This window comes from Strix aluco, chromosome Z (genome assembly GCF_031877795.1).
Source record: "Strix aluco isolate bStrAlu1 chromosome Z, bStrAlu1.hap1, whole genome shotgun sequence".
Taxonomy (NCBI): domain Eukaryota; kingdom Metazoa; phylum Chordata; class Aves; order Strigiformes; family Strigidae; genus Strix; species Strix aluco.
In genome coordinates this window covers 74696842-74716509 of record NC_133971.1, presented here as the reverse complement: position 1 = coordinate 74716509, position 19668 = coordinate 74696842, and the positions used below count along the sequence as shown (strand labels likewise).

Genomic DNA, 19668 nt, shown 5'->3' with positions numbered 1-19668 from the left:
TTCCTTCCACAGAAAGTGAGATCAAGAAAACATGTAACTGTATAGGCTCTAAAGTAAAGGGATGTCTAGTCTGCAAGGAATGTTCTGAATATTTTTATTCATCCAGACTTTGTGAAATCCAAATTATTAATCTAAAACTTGTAGGTATTAATGCATATGTTCTGTTGTATTTTCAGCTTGTACGACTGGATAACCTTTTTGCTTACTGGAATGTGAAATCAGAGATGTTCTACCATGGTGGTTGTGATGAATCGTTGGTAAGTGAAGCATGTATCTAGGACTGTAGTTCATACTGTGAAGCATAGAGCATGCTTCACTTTCAGTTCTGCTTCCATTTATGTCAATGTCGCAGAGAATTGTATTGTACTAATAGCTTTTTTAGGAAAAATAGTAGATGTGAATGTTTTTATGTGATGGAAGTGCAATGCCCATCTGAGGAAGTCTTAAAAAAAAAAAAAAAAGAGTCCTTTGCCAGTTACCAAATTATACACAATATAAGGTCATCTTACTGTTCAGTGATTTTATTAGCTAAACATAGAAGTCTTATTCTGTTTAAAACATAGATGAATATTTTGAATTGTACTGTGTATCAGAGGGATTGTCTGAAACCTGTATTAAATTGCTAACATTTAAAAATTTTATCATGAAATAAAAATGCAACTTATTTTTAACTGTATTGTGTATGTAGGTTAACTTAAAACAGGGAGTTGCCAGCCACAATGTGATTCCAGAAGGTTATGATTTTGGTAAGTGGTATTTTATTTGTAAAATGTGCGTATACCTTACTTGTAATTTTTAATGCTTCTTAGAAGTTGCTACCTTGGCTGTTGTTAAAAAAATCTTGGTAAGAAGTGCAGTTTAGTTCTTTTGTAGGAATTTTGATAGTGAATACTGTACCATATCTGTAGCCTTAAAAAAGCTTTGATTAAAAGATGAGTCTTGAGTCATGTATCATTCTAATGGAATGTCGTACATAAATCTTCATTGTTCACTTCCATTGATAATTCCTTATTGTAAGAAGTTTAGCAATAATATGTGCATCAAGTGAGTTTTGTGGATCACATTGGTTTGAGTAACAGGTTAAAGTTTTTGAGGTCACCTGCCTTATGCGAAGTGTATCTTTTTTTCATTAGAGGTGGAAACAGTAGTCACACAACTCTGAAACATCAAAATATATATATATATATTTATATATATATTTTTTTAGTGTTGCCATACTGCAATTTGTATTGCTTTGAGTGTTGCTTACTTTAGTCTGAAAGTCGCATTGGCTCCACTCAAACATGGTGATTGTTTACTTTTCACTGTATGGAAAATACATGTGTTTTATTTCTCATGTGCATATGTGTGATTGTTTAGTAATGATTTACAAGGCAGAATGGCCTTTGATGTGATTTGTTCTCTAGCTAGCAAGTCCTTAGTACACTATAGCTAGAGTTAAAAATGGATTTTTCTTGCTGCCTTTGCCTGAAAGAGGAAGTCTTTCATGTCTTTGACTGCCAGAGGACTATTTAATAATTTCTTCTGATTTCTCATTTATCTTTTTCAGTTCCTAGCGTTGACTCTTTTTACAAGAAAATAAGTTTAAACATCATTAGTTGTCTAAGTCTTTGTATAGAAGTTCAAAATAGTTGTATGCAGAATTGCATGATTTGGGGTTTATACTCTTAGAAAGCAGTGCCATGAGGGATGCAGATATTTAAAGAATTACATCAGGATGATATTCATTGGTAAATGAGCATTCTGGCTCTTTAAGAGCACTCATTAGATTGAGACATTGATAAAAAGGCAGTAAGCACAAAGTCTGCTTCTGTCATTTGATCTAAATGTGAACGTAATACTTACACATAAGAAGGATGAAAAATGAAATTTAGGAAGCTAAATACTGGGAGAAAATTAATGGAAAAGCTACCACATAAAATGTGTAGATAAAAGTAAAATAAGCTTAACAAGAAATACAGGGCTTAAAATTAAACAAAGGTAAATTGGTGTAAACATGGTTTCATCTTGCAGAAACATCTGTTTCCACTCATATAAAGCTTTCAGTGAGTTTAGAATATTTGGTATTTAGAATAGATGGTCTATCAGTATTTCTGTTGAAATCAAAGAAATTTTATTTGATAAAAATATGATTTACACAAATTCAAGTAATAGACAAATTCTCATTGTTGGATCAATTGCTGAAATGGAAAAATTGAACTAAACATGACTTCTGAAGGCTATATTGAATTACTGTATTGCCAAATTGTGGAACAGATAAAACATTTCTGCTCTGAATATTTTTCATGTGATGTGCTTCACTTTACATAGGATCCATATTGATTTTTTCCATACTTGCTTGGACTTAGAAATGTGAAATGTTTGGTTTTAGCCACTGTTGTGAATATAGTTTATCAAACAGTGTAAAACATCAGTAACATTAAAAATATAGTCTCTATGGAATTAGAGTTACTATAGTGAAGTTAAGTGCTATGTTTGAAACTATCTTGTACTGTAAGTAGCTTATAGCCAAAAAAATTGGATTTGTTGCAAATATAAACTATTAATTGAAACATCTGCCATGCAATACTGCATACAGGAGATTTTATGAAAATGTTCCACAAATACTTGTTCCACAAATGTTGCCAGAATGAAACTGGAAATTGAGTATAGATTGTATTGTATTTTAAGCTGAGTTGATAAAGTCTTTGTGTTTTGAAGTGTAGCATTTTAAAATCAATAATCTGGCATAACTTGAGCTGATAAGTATTATGTATAATTTATGGCAGTCTTAAACAACTTAATTAAACTTTTTATATCAACCTTTGTTTTTTAGTATTCCGCCCAATTTCAGCTAAAGCCAAACTCCTTATGAATCCTCGATCTGATGTTGACTTTTCATCACCAAAAATGGATTTAGATGTAAATTTACAGGATATAACTGTTGAATTCAATAAACCACAGGTATAAACTCTTTTTCTGAAGTTATATATATTGTGGTAAAAAAGTTAGTTTGCAAGAATAGTAAGAAAAGCAGTCTGAAATTTTATAATAAACATACATTTCTTAGTCCTGTTTTTCTTTGTAAATTATTTTCTGTTTAAAGAGAAGCTTGGTTCACATTGTTCTCAGAAAGGCAATAACAGAGTTCTAATTTGTTTGTTTGTTTTTAGTACTTCAGTGTTATGGAGCTTCTTGAGTCTATTGATATGATGACTCGAAATCTGCCATATAGGAAATACAGACCTGATGTTCCATTGCACAACAATGCCAAGACATGGTAGGCCACCTCAGACTCTGAAAATAATTTGTTAGTTATTCATATGAAATAATTACCAAGGGATTGTTTCTTACTTAAGGAGGTTAGAACTTGTTTTCTTTTGAAACAAAGAATCTTCTTTTGTTTTTTCTTAATGCTCCTAGCTTAAGAAAAACAATGGTGAGGACCTCAAACCAAATGTGAGGAGACAGTATTTGAATGTCTTAAAGGCCGTTATCAGACCAGAAACTTAAGCCTGATAGTATTTTGATACCTAACTCTGTTTTGATGAAGGAGACCCCATTATATGTTAGGTACTATTACAAGAACATAGCTATTTTCTAAAAATAGGCAAACTTTTTTGGCACAGATGGCAGAGATTTGATTTCTTTTCAGAAGATTCCTTATAAATGTGTTTTGATTATTCACATGCACACATATATATATATATTTGTGGGTGCTTTTTGTAGAAGGTTACTTTTTAATTTTAGGAAATAGCAACCTGTCAACTTTGTGTGGAAAAAAATAAAATCGTTAGGTTCCTCTACTGATCAGAAGTGTGATATTAGACAAGGGATTTCACTCTTTCACAACTTGAAGTTGTATTTAATGGGAGTCTGCATAGCTTTAGGTGTCTTTTCAATATGCCAAAAGAAATGTAAACTTCAATTGTCTTTGCTTTTAGGTGGAAATATGTTATTTATGGCATCCTTGAAGTAAATGTTCAACCTAAGCTCCAAATGTGGTCATGGGAACATATTCGGCACCATAGGAAACAAGTGAAGAACTATAAAGAGATGTATAAAACAAAGATAACATCAAAAAAGCCTAATGAAGAAATCCTAAAGTTGTTGGAGGTTAGCCATTTTTCATTAAATGGCTTAAATATTGTTCATCTTGCTATCTTAAATGTTTACATGTTTCTAAGTCATTACTAACTTAAAATAAAATTTTCAGTGCCCAGACTTGCAACTTCATCAGTACATTTCTCTGAGTAGTATTAACAAACATATTAGATAATTTTCTAAATTAATGACTGCAGTGAATTAAAACTTAAACCGATGTGCTTTTCTTTTCCAGGTTTATTTTAAGTTTTGAACTTGGGTTTCACTGAAAGGGCTGTTTACTGTAATTTCTTGTAAAATTGAGCCATGAAATCTAAGCAAATGAAATTGTCAAAACATAATTTCTCACCTCTTTTCTAGGAATTCGAAAAGGCTTTGGATATTTTTAACATCACTCTAGCAAGGCAACAAGCAGAAGTTGAGGTAAAATTTAATCATTTCAGTGAGTCTCAGAATAACTACGACAATAGGTTGTGGAGATTTTAGACAGATGCATTTTAGTCCTAGTGGCTGAATTGTGCATTATACAGTCTTCTATTTTCCTTGTATTTCACATTTGTTATAAGGCATAGTTTCAGGTTGTAATTAAGCAAAAATTAAATAGCTCTGTGTGCTGCTTCTTCACAGTAACTGATCTGGGATAAACTTCTTTCCGCTTTTGGTGAGAAAAATGCTGGGGAAAATATGGTCAAGGAATGATAGGCTAAGTCAAGTTGGAAGTGATTATACCCAAAGCTTCAGGCTTCTCCCCTGCCCCCTGCAACCGCCTAGACTATTATTTTATTTCTTTCCTTCCTCATACCCTATTTGTAGGTTGAGCATCTGCATATGTAGTAACAAAAGGTCAACATACTATTTTAAAATGTTATTCGGAATACAGCAAATGCAGAACACGTTTAAGTAGATAATCACGGTAATGTGACTTGAGTAGTTACACTTAATTTGTTAGGCTTGTTTTTCTGAGGTTAGTGTACTGCTTAGTTTTCCGTGTAGTGTCTGAATATCATTGCAGTAAACTGAGGTGAAATCTGCATAGGTTTTCAGAAATCTGTGAAGTGGTCTTTCTCCATTAATAATCAGTGTAACTAAAAGTAAGCAGCATATGAAGTTTAGAATCTGAAATAACATGTTGATAGTTAAACTTTATGAATGTCAATAATTTCTTATGGCAGTGCTTGAAAGAAATTGGGATTTTTTTTTTTTGTTGGAGTATATTAAGTATGGTATGAACTCAATTGCTGCAGTGACAGATATGGTACTTCTAAATCAAAACTGTAAACAGAAATCCATAAATGTGATATTTTTCCTTCTAGTTGTCTGTATGTGCACCCACATTTGGATGCTTGTATGATCATTGTTGAGACCTCTACAGAACCAGAAGACACATTCATGTCCTTCCCCTTCAGTTGTTTGGATGAATTGGAATGCTTGTCATATGAAGGGTTTTTTGTTTTGTTTTAGTTAGCATTTAATTTTGGCTTGTTTTTATCTTGTACTGTATAGTTTCCTTTGGTTTTATCTTTTCTTCCTACTTTTTGCAAAGTGAGGGACATCCCAAAGAATTTCCTGTCTAGTTTTATTATTCATCTCTCCAGTGTGACCGTGCTACTTAGAAAAGGTTATGTTATACTGCATTCCTGACCACTTTCCAGTCCTGAGTTTTAAGATAGGTTTCTGTAGTGCTTAGAGTAGGTTGCAAGCAAATGGATTTTCATTTGTTTGAGCTTTAAGCCTTGCATTTGAAAAGTGAGAGAAAAGCATCTTGAAAGATCTGCTAGCTAACTCTGAATTTATTTCCAAGTACTGAAAATCAGGTCACAGTGATTCTAAACTGTGTTCTACCTCTACCTATTTGTCAGAACCGATCTATCTCATTATTACTAGGTCATGCCTCTGAAAAAGATCTCAAAGAACTTGTAAGAGGCAAGTTTACTACTAGCTTGGTATCCTGACTGTTAGCCTTAAGTCTGCTAGGAATTTAAAGGAGCACCCTTTTGATGTGGGCTGAGTAAAGCCAGATAAAGGACCCTACTGTTTGTTAAGCTTTTTTTTTTTTTTTTAAAAACATACCTTAGCATTCAATTTCAAGGGCTTGCTTTTCTCTAGACCTTGAAATCAAGTTCCCCAGAACTCAGACTTGTGAACGCAGTACCATCTGATTTTCAGGGAACTTTGTAGCAAGAACTTTATATTCCAAACGTTAGGCCACTTTTTAATCTTTACCACTAGTGCCCTAAGTACCAGACACCAGCTTCAGTGAGAAAAGCATCAAGTCTCTGTATGAGAGAGTCTGAGAAATTTTGTGCTTTCAATCTAGAGAAGACTAGAGAAGATTCACCTATATCAGAATACAGGATGATGCTCTTGGTTCTCTCTTTTATTCAGAACAATTTACCTTGCTGAGTAATCTTTCCACAGACTATGACTGTATTTGTTACTAAACGAATTGTAAATGGTAAATTGTAAATGAAAGACAGAGGAAAGCTCAATAGGATTTCTTCAGGAAATTTCTTTAGTTCCCATACTGCATAAATGTTTTCTTCATCCTTGAAGAAGTACAGTTCCCCTCCCTTCTGTCTGTAGCCTTTCTTACCTTGGACTCTTTTGCCAGTTGCTGCCTCAGATGTGTTGAGAATCATAGCTTTAAGCATCACTTCTTTTTCTTCATGGCAGTTGTCCTTCAACACCAACTCCTTGGTGTACTAGAAACCTCTAATTTCAGAGACTTAACGGCCCGTTTTTCTAAGGCTCTGTCCCTTCTTTCCTTGGACTGTTCACTCTAACATCTAATTGGTATCCTTTATAAAGAGGACTTTGAAGGATTTTTTTCAAATTTTTGAGGTCTTGTATTGTTTAGCTGACATTCTGCATCATCTCTGTGAGATGAATCAATAGTATCAGTTCAGAAGCCTTTATGTTTTTGTGGTGAGTCCAGCCTTCCATTAACCTGTAGGTGGATAGATGTGACAAGTCCCTAAGGGGTTCTGATTTATAGCCAGCTCTTTTCCCTAATTCTGTTGCAGAGAGATCTTTGGTTTTTTGAATGCTGAGAAGTGATTGCTGTTTCACTCACTTTGTGTATCACATTCACTGGAGCATCTCTAAATTCAGGGGTTATCTGCAAGTGTTTCTATCTTTTCAGATCATATTAGTCATGAAGAAAAATAAGTCATTTGTGCGGTCCACTACAGTTTTGAGAACTACTCTGCCTCTTAGATTGCTTGATGGTGGTTTGCTGTCCCTTACACCAAACTTTCAGTGGTCGAGTGTGGATGTGGTTTACACTTTCTGTGGGGACCCAGTACTGGAATCATCACTGACATCAGACAGGCTATCCCCTAGTTGTTGAGATAATGAATGTGGGAAAAAGGAGGACTTCCTTACTGTTATAGCTATATGTATCAGATCCAGGAATAGTTTTCTATATTCCTTAGAGTAAATATTCCATTACAGGAGTAATGATGTTTTTTTTATGATTGCTTTGGACATCTTAGCTTGAAATAAAAAATACAGGAATCATTTAAAATCTGGCCTATGCTGGCCATTTAATTGCTTACATATGTATTTTTAATGATTACTTCTAAGTGCATTGTTGTAATGTAGAGCACTATATAATTTTGTGGAAATTTTTTTTTTTGGTGCTGAGAGCTAGAGAGAAAATTTATTGATTTATAATCAGCTACCTTTTGCTTGCTCTTTTTGTTCATAAAGGTGGTTGATTTTATGCAAGTGAGAATTGGTCTGATGATGCACTGTATACTTTAAAAAATTAGAAGAAAACCTAAAAAATAGCGTTGCCTTTTCAATGGTTGTCTAATGATGTTTTGATGTGTTAGAGCATGTCTGGAGTCTATATTTTTTCTTAGGAAAATGAAGAAAGAAGCATGAAGAAAATTTCTTGCTTATGTATTTTTTAAATTTCAGGCAACTAAGGCTGGATTAAAAATCTACAGACCAGGAGTAAAACAAGATGATGAAAACTCTGGTGGCTGGTTTAGTTGGATATGGAGCTGGTCAGGTGAAAAAAAGGATGAACAAAAACAAGAAGTAAAGGGGTCAAGTACGTTTGTTTCTTGGTATTTTTTTTTAATTATTGAAGATGACTTATTAGAATAATAGGTCCCTAGCAATGGAAGTTTGGATTCATTTAATATTTGGGCTATCAGATTAATGACATTTAGCGTGTTTTGTTTTTTTTTTTTTTTTCTTTTCCTGGTGTTGTTAATTGCATGTTACAGAGGTATCTTAAAATTCCTTCCATAGGTCTTTCTGAACTGTCTTCAATTTGTGCCATTTCCAGCCCCAGTTTTTACATTGGTGTACATTTTTACATTGTGTATTGTGTATGGGGAATTGAAGAAAGTACTAGAAAACAGTAGCAGTTAATGGAATGTAAACATTCATTTTATAATTTGGCTATTTCATGCAGTGTATTAGAGTTGATTCACTTAAGTACAGGGCACCTAGTAAAGGTTGTGGAACATGGAAATTAAATCAAAAAGGTTGCTTCTATTGTTACCAAGCTAGAAAATAGAGTAGGTCAGGATAAAAGTATAAGTGCATTTTAAAGCATGTTTTAGGAGACCCAAGACTTTGCTTTAAACCTCAGGGTTTTTGCTTTTACTGATTCAGGACAATGTTGATCAACTGTGCGTTATAGAGCTACCAAGCACTGGAAAGTGTATAACAGTATTTGCATCTTTCAGATACCTATATTGAGTTTAACTGACCTCTTGCAATGTGACAGGTCTTGAAGAGTTGATGACACGGGAAGAGAAGGCTAAACTTTATGCAGCAATTGGATATAGTGAAACAGCTGTGGATCCAACCCTTCCAAAATCAGTAAGTCATAACCAGCTATGGTACCAAACAGTTGGTAGCTTGATCTACTAATAAAAATCCAAAGATGATAGGAAATCACTTTTAAAATTACTTGAAATTCTGTCTCTATATTTAAGTACTGTTCTGACACTTTTTAATGAAGTTACCACGTGCTGGCTTTGTGCAGAACAGAGCATCCTTAGATCTAGTTTCAGGAGAGTGGTTATAGAGCTTACTTTGGATATTCTGAAAAAGTTCAGAATGAAATTTTGCTCGCTCAAGCTAGAATAAAATCATATAAGTAATGTATTGTTGTTTAAGTTATGAAGTGCTTTATATCCTCTTAAAATATTCAGAAACTTTGTAAGAAAGTGCAGTAAGTGATTCACTGGTATCTTAAACTCAAATGATAATAGATGACATAAAGTAGGTGAGTATATAAGGAAAGAGGTGATTGACGGACTGTAGTGGGGAAGAGCAACATTTTTGAACCATTCAGAAATAGTCTGGTAAGTCATTTTTATGTGAGATGCCATGTATGGTACAATGGACTGCCTTCCAACTCTATGTTAGAGGCCCTTTATCTCAAAATGTGGTGTAGAGACATCAAAGATATGTGTTTGTAATCACAGTCTACTCTTACTCTAACCTTGCCTCTTAGTATTAACTATTTGGGAATGATTTTTATACCACCTATGATATAACCTATTTATAGCACTAGAAAAGTAATATCAAATTGATATTTGTGGTTTTCATCTCTTCATAAACTGTATTGAATTGTATATTAACGTATTTTTATAATCCACTGTTGTTGCTTTTCCTGCATATCTAGTATGAAGCCATGAAGTTCTCTGTGAAGTTGTTAAGCATGTCTATATCAATAAGAGAAAACAAGCAAACTCCTGAACTGGTAGAATTTGCATTAGCTGGCTTGAGTACAGTATTTACTCAACGACCAGGGGCACAAGCAATAAGGTGAACTTTCTAAATTGTTTTTGGTCCTCATGAAATGTTGATGCCAGCTAATAAGCATTTTAACGCTTTGTTACTATGTTTAACTTCTGTTTTTCACTATCATCTCTTGAGCAGTTTGGGAGTAGAATCATCCTGCAACTGATGGACAAAGTGAATGGATACTGTTTCTATGATTAAGTTCTATCAATCTTCAGAATTTTTTGTACTGATACAGTTTTTTCTCCCTTTTCTTAGTTTATTATTGTTACATACAAGTAATCTAGTTACTAATTAGTTTTTTGCTTTGAAAAGTGACTTACTCCTTTTGAAACTTAATCTGAGCAAGGGATCTCATAACTGCTTGTGTGTAGGCACTTAACATGACTGAAAAGTTCTTGAGTTTTCAGTTGATCTTTTAGATTTGCAGAAGAAAGCTGTAATTGACGATTTTGTCTTGTTTTCGAGCTCTCACAGTAGATGATGAAGAGCAGCGATGTGAAATATTTTCATTTCAAATGTAATGACTTGAAAACTCTGGAGGAGAGTAGCTTTCCTGTTTTAAACCTTGTCCCCTCTACTTTGCGGCATATTAGTGTAATCTATGTATGATATTAAGGTATTGTTGATTTTGCTGAGTTTTAGGCATAATTTTTAAAAAGTTTTGCTTGCAGCTTTTCTGTTTGTTCACCTCTGCATCTAAATGGCCTTAATAATGCTACAATACTGCGAAAAAAGGAAGAAAGTGTTATATTTTTACAGTGAAACACATTCTTTTGAGTGTTGGGAGGTAAAGATCTTCCACTGAGAGCTGTTAGAGGTGGACAGGGTATTGAAAAGGAATAAATCCAACACCTAAAAAAAAATTCCTCAGAGTGATGAGGCTATTAATCTTGTGCTCCTTTTGTGGTGTTTCTTCTATTTCTCTGAACTGGAACTGTGCAGACTTCCCCAGTATAAACTGTGCCATCTAATTCCTGAGCTCATACTACAGAATTCCCTTGTCTCTTCTCTACCCTGACATCTGTCCTTATGAAAAGTGTATGAGGTGAATAACTTGGACCCCCTTTCTTGTTTACTCAAGGGTGGCGGGTAGGCACAAAAGATAATGAAATGGAAAACAGTTAACACATGGATATATGTGTTACATCCTTAGACTAAGCTATTTATATTTGGGGTAGAGATATGTTACTGGGTTTTTTATCTGGTTTTTGGTTATGTGTTTTTTTTTTTTTTTTCAGGACTTTCCTTATACTCTTACCATCTAATATTACCTAGCCATATGGGTATTACATCTGAACATGCTGTTTACTTTTCTTCACAGATTTGAAACAAAAATTACCTCGCTTGAAGTTACAGGCATGTCCCGAGAAAATTGTACACCCTGTCTCCTATCTTCTCGAACGGTGTATTCAGACAAGAGTACTTCACTCTTAAGCATAATGTTTGAGACTAATCCTTTGGATGAGAAAGCAGATCAGAGGCTTAGAATAGAATCACAGCCACTGGAAATAGTATATGATGCGGTAAGTAAATATTTGAGTAAGTTATAAATCTTGAAAAAACTTACTAGTCAATTTGCTATGTATTATTTTTGCTTTATTTTAACAGATGACAATAAATAGCTTAGTGGATTTCTTCAGGCCTCCGAAAGATGTACATTTAGAGCAATTGACATCAGCAACTCTGATGAAGCTTGAAGAGTTCCGTGAAAAAACATCAACAGGCAAGTACTGCATGCACTTCTGATTGCACACTCAGACACATTTTAGATTCTAGCAGTATGAAAATATCTTTCCGTATGGAGATGCATGTATCCAAGTCATATCTTTCTAACACAACACCTAAACATGTTGAATTCTTCAATCTCATTACAAAGCACTTGTTTTAGGTTGTCGTGGTTTAATCCCAGCCAGCAACTAAGCACCATGCAGCTGCTCACTCACTCTTCCCCCATCTCAGCTGGATCAGGAGGAGCATTGGAAAAAAAGTAAAACTCGTGTGTTGAGACCAGAATAGTTTAATAACTAAAATAAAATAACAATAAAATAGAATAATAATAATAATAATAATAATAACAATAATAATAGTAATGAAGAGGAATATAACAGAAAGAGAGGGAAATAAAACACAAGACAAAACAAGTGATTCACAGTGCAGTGGCTTGCCACCTGCTGACCAATGCCCAAGCAGTGATCTGCCCCTCCCAGACAACTCCCCCCCAGTTTACATACTGAGCATGACATTCTGTGGTGTCGAATATCCTTAGATATTACATAGAACAAGAATTAACTTGTTCCTGTAAGGATGTCTGAGGCTTTCTTAGATCAGAGGTGTGTCCGGTGCAGTGTCCTGTCTCTGACTGTGGATGGGAGGGGATGCTAACAGGAAATTTCATATATAAGTTCTTTTTAAAAGGAAAAGAAAAATAATTTTTTTAAACCTCATTTAAACTTGTAACCTATTAATATTTAAATTGTACATTTGAAAAATTGGAGTATTCATTGATAATAATTAAAAGAAGTTACAAAAACCTCAAGCATAATGTATATTTAATCAATTGCTTTTATCAAGCTAGTACCAGGAATAAAATCAGGCATCAGTTATATTTCTATTCATTAGTTCGTGTTAGAGGTGGACAGGGTATTGAAAAGATGTAATTTCATCTACTCGGTGCTTCTTTAAAGACTGCCTATAATTTTTGATTCAGAAGAAATCTGAAGACCACCTGTACCTGCAATTAAACTAAGTTATCTAGCATTCACAGCTAAAAGTTAGACTTAAAATTTCTTTATATAGCTTCTTTTCATTCCATAGCTTTTGTACGGATTACTTTGTTTGTATTTACTAATTATATTATTTTTCAGGCTTGTTGTATGTTATTGAAACCCAGAAAGTTCTTGACCTCAAAATTAACCTCATGGCTTCATACATCATTGTTCCACAAAAAGGATTCTATGACCGTATGTCAAATTTATTACTTCTGGATCTTGGTAGTCTTAAGGTATGTATTTACCTAATAAAGTAACTTACTGAAAATGGTAGTTTGACTTTTATGTGATTTACAGTTTCTTAATTTATATTTTGTGGTACTAGTTAAGTAAAAGTTCCTTTTGCAGTTTAGGTATTAGGTATTTATTTTAAACTGCTTTCCAGTCAAGGCAGAAATTACTGAACGCTTCTCAGTAGATTCTTTCAACCCAAAAGAATTGTTAGAAAATAATCCTCCCCTGGAATGAAACCACTGTTGATGCTTTGAACTATTATGTGGAAAATGTCTAACAATTTTCTTAGCTTAGAACATAAAATAGTAAACCTTTTACTTATATGATTAAGTGGTATTCTTATTTTTAATATTACTATTATTCTTGTTATCAGTTACATTTTTGGTCATTCAGTTTACTTTAAAATGAGAAAAGTAAACATTGGCAATTTATAAAATAACTTAGATAAAATTAGAGATATGTTTGAGATACTTCATGCAAGGGAAAAGTCAAAAAGGTAGTTTTATGATGTATTGAAAATTATAATTTAGCACTGTAAAGAAGAAACTGTTTCTACATATTATTAGCAATCTTACTCATTGGTGAACTTGTGTTTCAGGACAAATGATCTTACATGTATACAGGCAATTTAATATATTTTTTTTACTTGTACTCTGGGTAAGAATGATTCTGCCACTTCCTATCTGTATAGCTTGTCTTATCTGCTCTTTTAATAAGAAATTGTTTTGAAGCTTAAAATCTTGCTAAAGTGAGGTAAGTTTTCTATGTCTCTGCCACAGGGTGACTTTCTGAGCATATGGGTTTTAGTTAGAATCATAGAATAGTTTGTGTTGGAAGGGACATTTAAAGGTCATCTAGTCCAACTCCCCCGCAATGAGCAGGGAAATCTTCAACTAGATCAGGTTGCTCAGAGCTCTGTCCCGTGTGACCTTGAACACTTCCAGGGAAAGGGGTATATTAAACCCTGCTGGACAATGTGTTGCAATGTTTCACCACCCTCATTGTAAAAAATTTCTTCCTTATATCTAGTCTAAATCTACTCTCTATAAGTTTAAAACCATTACCCCTTGTCCTATTGCAACAGACCCTGCTAAAAAGTCTCTATCTTTTTTTAGAAGCTCCCTTTATATATTGAAAGGCTGCAGTAAGGTCACCCTGGAGCCTTTTTTTCTCCAGGCTGAACCACCACAACTCTCTCAGCCTTTCTTCACGGGAAAGGTGTTCCAGCCCTCTGATAAATTTTGTGGCCCTCCTCTGGATCTGCTTGAGCAGGTTCATGTGTTTCCTGTACTGAGGACTCCAGAGCTGGATGGTGGGGTCTCACCAGAGCAGAGACTAGGGGGAGAATCACCTCCCTCGGCCTGCTGACCATGCTTCTCTTGGTGCAGCTCAGTATACAGTTGGCTCTCTGGGCTGTGAGCACACATTGTTGGCTCGTGTCCAGGTTTTCATCCACCAGTACTCCCAGGGCCTTCTCCACAGGGCTGCTCTCAATCTCTTCATCCCCCAGCCTGTATTGATACAGGGGGTTGCCCTGGTCTATGTGCAGGACCTTGCACTTGGCCTTGTTGGAAAAGAATATATCAGGTGCTTCAGAAAGTGGAATTAGTGAAAAACATTGCTGTGTAGATGCTAAAAATAATTTGGATTTACAACCAGATCACTTATTTCGGTGACTAATAATTTTATCAGCTCTTCTGAATGCTGGTCATTTGTAGGCACTTTGTAGAGTTCAGTAATCAATCTGTATATTGGTTGGGTGCATGCGACAGCCTCATAGATCTAATGAAGAGGGGATATAAAACAACTCATGTCCTCTACTCCACCCATAGGAAATTACTCTCAGAATAATAGGTAGAAGAATACATTTCAAAATCAAGACTCCAGTAAATGTGTCTGTGAGAATTTTTTTTCTGAAATGGATGAGTAATTTTCATAGTGCATGTAACTCTTGGATTGGTTCCTGTCCTTCAATAAGGTTAGAAAGCAAAATGAAGGAATTGCCCAATACCACAAGAGAAAAATCAGATGCCTCTCAGGCTACAGTTAATAATTTTATACTCACTTTGACTTTGGCTTAAGTGAGATGTAGTTCACTCACTGAATTAGTATGTTTAATATGAAACAAATAGTCTCTTTTCCTCAGTTATGTACTGGATAAGGTCAAGCCCCAAGGAAGAAAATGGCATATAAATTTAAAACTGTATCTCAATGCAGATATGTAAATGGACTTAATTAGGGTTGCATAGGCAATATTAATTTGATAATTCTGAATTTTCAATCTGCAAGTTACTTTTAATGTAAAAGTAGTCATAGTTCAGTAGCATTGGAAGAAGAAATGCTGTCTTAAACACTAGTATTTAAACCTGTTTCATGGTTATGAACCTTATCTTGAATATTATCTAGGTCTGACAAAACCAGAGATGGATCCAAAATTATTAGATGTTTGAGGGTGAGGACAGCCACATTTCATCAGAGATGAATAGCAGAGAGTGCTCATACAAATGTGAAATACCAAAGAAGGTTAGGCATCCCAAAGCTGAGTAAAAGGGATATTGACTGATATTAAAGGAAAGACCCTGAACACTGATGATGAACAGTCCAAATCCCCTTTTCCCTTTTACTCTGTTTGACTAATATGGAACAGGATAATGCCACAACTAAATTCAACAGGATTCAAAAATAGATTTCATGTTTCTGAGGTGATTAATACAGTAATATTTTTATTAATTATATTTTATTCAACAGTTATTCTACTGATTACGAAGGGTTTGAGACTTTATACTTTGGGGTATGAGTCACTTATTAAAGGAAATTATTCTGTACAAAATATGTTGTATAAAACTTCATAGATTTTAATTAATTTTTTATTTTGTCTCTTTCCTTGAAGAAGTAGTAAGAGTTTAATACTCTTCATTTCTTGTTTTGATACAGCCTTTGATTCTAGGTATCTCCTCTGCTGTGATATTTGTAAGACTCTGTGCCCTTATAAAGAGGACTTTAATATCTTGTTGTAGTAGGATCAAGTATTTGTAGAATTAGTGCTTTGAATATTTTTGAAATTGATTTATGCTTTTTTGTGACTGTTTCTAAGATGAAAAGCAAAAGTCGTTCTGATTTATCAGAACTCAAAGTAGGACAAAGCACTATTGAAGATATAATGTCAAGAGCTTATGACAGTTTCGATATCCAGCTCAGCAGTATACAGTTACTGTACAGCAAACATGGTAAGTATTCATGAAAGTAATCTTTCTCTATACGAGTAAAAAGATTTTGATGGTTGATGTGCCCTTTACATTTTAACTGAAGCAGTGGAGAATCTTTGGAACATACTTTTTTGAGTTCATGTTCTAAACTCAGTCCTATGAACACGATACAGATTTCCAAAACATACCTTTAGGTGTTAGATTCCAACCTTAGCTTTTGCTAAATAAACTTACAATAAATCCCTTCTTTTTGAAGATGTCTCATTTGATTTGCTGCATAATAAATATGAGTGTAATTAATTTATTTATAATATTTTCCTTCAGTGTCTTTTCCTTGCTTCCCTCAAATTTAAAGAAGAATCTACAAGTAGTTGTAAGTTTGATCATTTTGTGAGGGTAAAGAAAGGATCAGATCCCTTACTGAAGGAAACTTTTACTAATAGTTTGGGAACTGACAGTATAGAAGGAGTCAGAACCAAAGAAGTCTTAAGCATTTAATTCTTAACTGTCTGGTGCCTGAGCAGAGTCCAGAGCCTATACTCCCAGTACGAAACATGTTAAGAATTGGGCCCTTAGAAGTCTGCAGCATGGATGGAATAGCTGTTTAAATGTAAACAGTGGAAATTATTAAGAGGTCTTTTATGTCTGAAGTTCAGCTCTTATATATGTGTATTGATAGAGCTGTAAAAGGGATTGTGTCACCTGAATTTTTAGCAACATATACTAACTAATAAAAGATACTTTAATTCTGTGATGTGCATAATGAGAAGGAATCTCTTTCGGTGCTTAAAGCATAGGTTTTCTTTGTTCTTCTAGATGAGAACTGGCAAGAGGCTCGAAAGCTGAAATATTCATCTCAACATATCTTGCAGCCCTTGGATGTAAAAGTGGAATTTAGCAGGGCTATGGTTGTTACAGATGCAAGAATGCCCAAGTATGTGTTCTTTCCTGTTTTGAAATTTTACGGTAGATTACTTTCTTTAGGGGGAGAAAAAGAAAAAATCAAGGATCTAATTATACTTAGGCAATTTTACATCTGTTGTGTGTGAACCTAGAAAGTAAAATACCTTCCATTGAGAAAAACAGAGAATAAACCCAAGAAGTTGCCAGATATTGAAGAGGTGATAGATTGTTACATTGTTATAAAATAAGTAGGTATAGTAAATATTTAAATATATTATTTCAGTTCTCATCTTTAAATAAATATATTTCAGTTCTCATTGGAAATACTGAGGAGCAAAGTATCTGAACTTTCAAAGTCTCTTTTATAAACATCACAAAACTATTTTGAAAGGTAATGTGCTGTCATACTCCCTCTCTTTTACTTAGGTTATTCATCTTGTTTGTTTACCTGCTAGAGATCACATTGAGTTTGCATTTAGGCTCATTTAGCAAAAAACCTACTGATTATGGAAATTGTACTTAGTCAGAAGAAAATGTATGTTACTATTAATGATGAAACTTTGATTTTAAAGATCACTGAGTCAAAGTGACAAAGATTAACTTTGCATGTATTTTGGAAAGTGCATCTGCACTAATGTCTGATAAGGTCACTACTATCTAAAAACTGATCAGTTTTGAAGTACTTCCAAACTTGCAAACATTAAAGTATTACGAGATAATTTGGTTTATTAATTCATTAATAAGAATCATATTCTTATGCTACAATAAGATAGCATATGCTTATTTAATTTTTAACCCTGCCAAACTCAGACTTTAGCTAGGCACTTCAGAAAATTAATGTCATTAAAAAAATAGACCTAGGGTATTGCAGAAAACTGTTTAGTACAATCAGCAAAATCAAGAGGCAGTTTATGAAATAAAAGAATTATGAACAATCTAGGATTTGCTTAGTCAGAAAACCCCCCAATAATTATGTACCTCAGTGCTGTGTGTTGTGAATGCCGATCAGTGATGGCATGGTATAATGGTGCCACCTTGTGGAAAGCTGGGAGGCCAGCTTCTGAATTTTGATGCTTGATTTACAAAACATCTTATTCTTTCCCTCCTTTTTCTCTGTTTGGTGGAGGAGGTGAGATAAGGGAAATACAGCTCACGGGAATCTGTCTTTTTATGTTAGAAAGTACAGGTAGGGAAAGTGAGATTTCATTTCTATGGTCTTATAACAGAATGTTACTTAATGTGGGTTTGTAATTGACATCTCTCCAAGTTATGCTAGTATAACCTGGATTAAGGAGTGTCTGCTCTTAATGAGAACACCTGTTGCTTGCAGTATTGTAGTACTACCTCTCTAACTGTCTTGGCTACCAGTTTATGTGTCTAGACCGATTGGGGGAAATCTTTCCCTAATGGATATTATTTCTGTATTCTGAATTCTCATACAGTCACTTGACAGTAAATAGTTGCTACCTGTGTATAGAAATTAGCAAATTTTTCTTCCACTGAGATAGTAATATTTCTTGGAGATCAGTTGCTGCTTCTTTCTGGGTGCCTGCACTGTTGGCAACTGTTAGGAATGCCACGAATAGGAGTTTGGTACTTGATGAACATATATCACAGTGAGTTACTAACCATAACTAATACTTTACCCCACACCAGGAACAAGTAACCATTTCAAATCTAGCATGTTGATACCGTGACTCAACAACAGCTGAACTTGTTAATTTTGTACCTGGTTCAGTCTCCAAATGCTTCCAGGATGTATCTGCAGATGGTATTATAATACTCTAGAGTCATCTACCAGTCTTGAAATGACTGGTACAGCAGCTTTTTACCTGATAGTGCAGATTTGACCTTTTCTTTAAAGATTTGCTGTTCTTTCTTCTTGCTTTGATCTCTTTTAAAAGTCTGAAAGTCATGAACTTCTGTGTGGTATATATCCAGTTAGGATTGTGTGATAAATTTTCACATTTGCTTATACGTATCCCAAATCAGTTAAAACTACAAATGTTCTATTTTCTGTTGGTCTCTAGCTTTGACTACTCAAATCCATCAATACTGTCAGTATCAACATGGTTTAAAATGCCATATCACTGCATAATTTTTTTTTTTTTTTCAGGATGGTTAGTTAACAAGTTATTATATACAAATGTTTAGGTCCATGTCATCTCTAGATGACATAGTGCACAAATGATAAAAATTAACTGGTAGCTTTTGTGTCAGCAAAAATCCCCTAAACTGTAAATTTCAGTAGTTATAGTTGAGTAGAATATTATGGATCAGTATTGCTCACATCAGTTACACATATATGAATGTATTTTTAGTATACATGTAGTTATTCTTTTATATTCCAATTTTTGTAAGTGTACTTCCATATAAAGCCAGCATTATGTTTTTCCTGAGTTTTTTTCATTCATGTTTGTAATTATGCTATAAGGAAGTAATTGTAAGAAATTATGCTGTAGAACAGTATAATTCTATTGAGAAAGGTGAGTGGAAAAATATTTGTTCTACAGCAAAAACTAGTACCAAAGTTACTTTGTTTACTGTATTAGAACTTTATGAATCAGTCCCTTAGTTTGGAGGGCACCTATTTTACTTTGTTACCTAAAAATAAGGTATTTGGTTGTCTGCATTTTTTTGAGTCTTTGTACTTCCTTGGTGACCATTGAATCTAGTTGAATTCCTTGTGATTTTGTTGT

The 19668-nt window shown here is 34.1% G+C and overlaps 1 protein-coding gene across 4 annotated transcripts in view; it reads left to right on the top strand.

Annotated features, from left to right (window-relative positions):
* The window catches only part of VPS13A (vacuolar protein sorting 13 homolog A), a 108914-nt gene that overhangs the window by 12450 nt on the left and 76796 nt on the right, over nt 1-19668 (top strand). For all 4 annotated transcript variants that reach the window (XM_074813269.1, XM_074813272.1, XM_074813268.1 and 1 more), the window contains exons 9-22: nt 177-257; nt 689-746; nt 2816-2943; nt 3153-3259; nt 3924-4095; nt 4444-4506; nt 8008-8143; nt 8831-8925; nt 9737-9879; nt 11180-11381; nt 11467-11581; nt 12723-12859; nt 15955-16087; nt 16883-17000. In XM_074813269.1, coding sequence (XP_074669370.1) covers nt 177-257; nt 689-746; nt 2816-2943; nt 3153-3259; nt 3924-4095; nt 4444-4506; nt 8008-8143; nt 8831-8925; nt 9737-9879; nt 11180-11381; nt 11467-11581; nt 12723-12859; nt 15955-16087; nt 16883-17000 — 1688 coding nt within the window. The remainder of the gene's footprint in view (nt 1-176; nt 258-688; nt 747-2815; nt 2944-3152; nt 3260-3923; nt 4096-4443; nt 4507-8007; nt 8144-8830; nt 8926-9736; nt 9880-11179; nt 11382-11466; nt 11582-12722; nt 12860-15954; nt 16088-16882; nt 17001-19668) is intronic.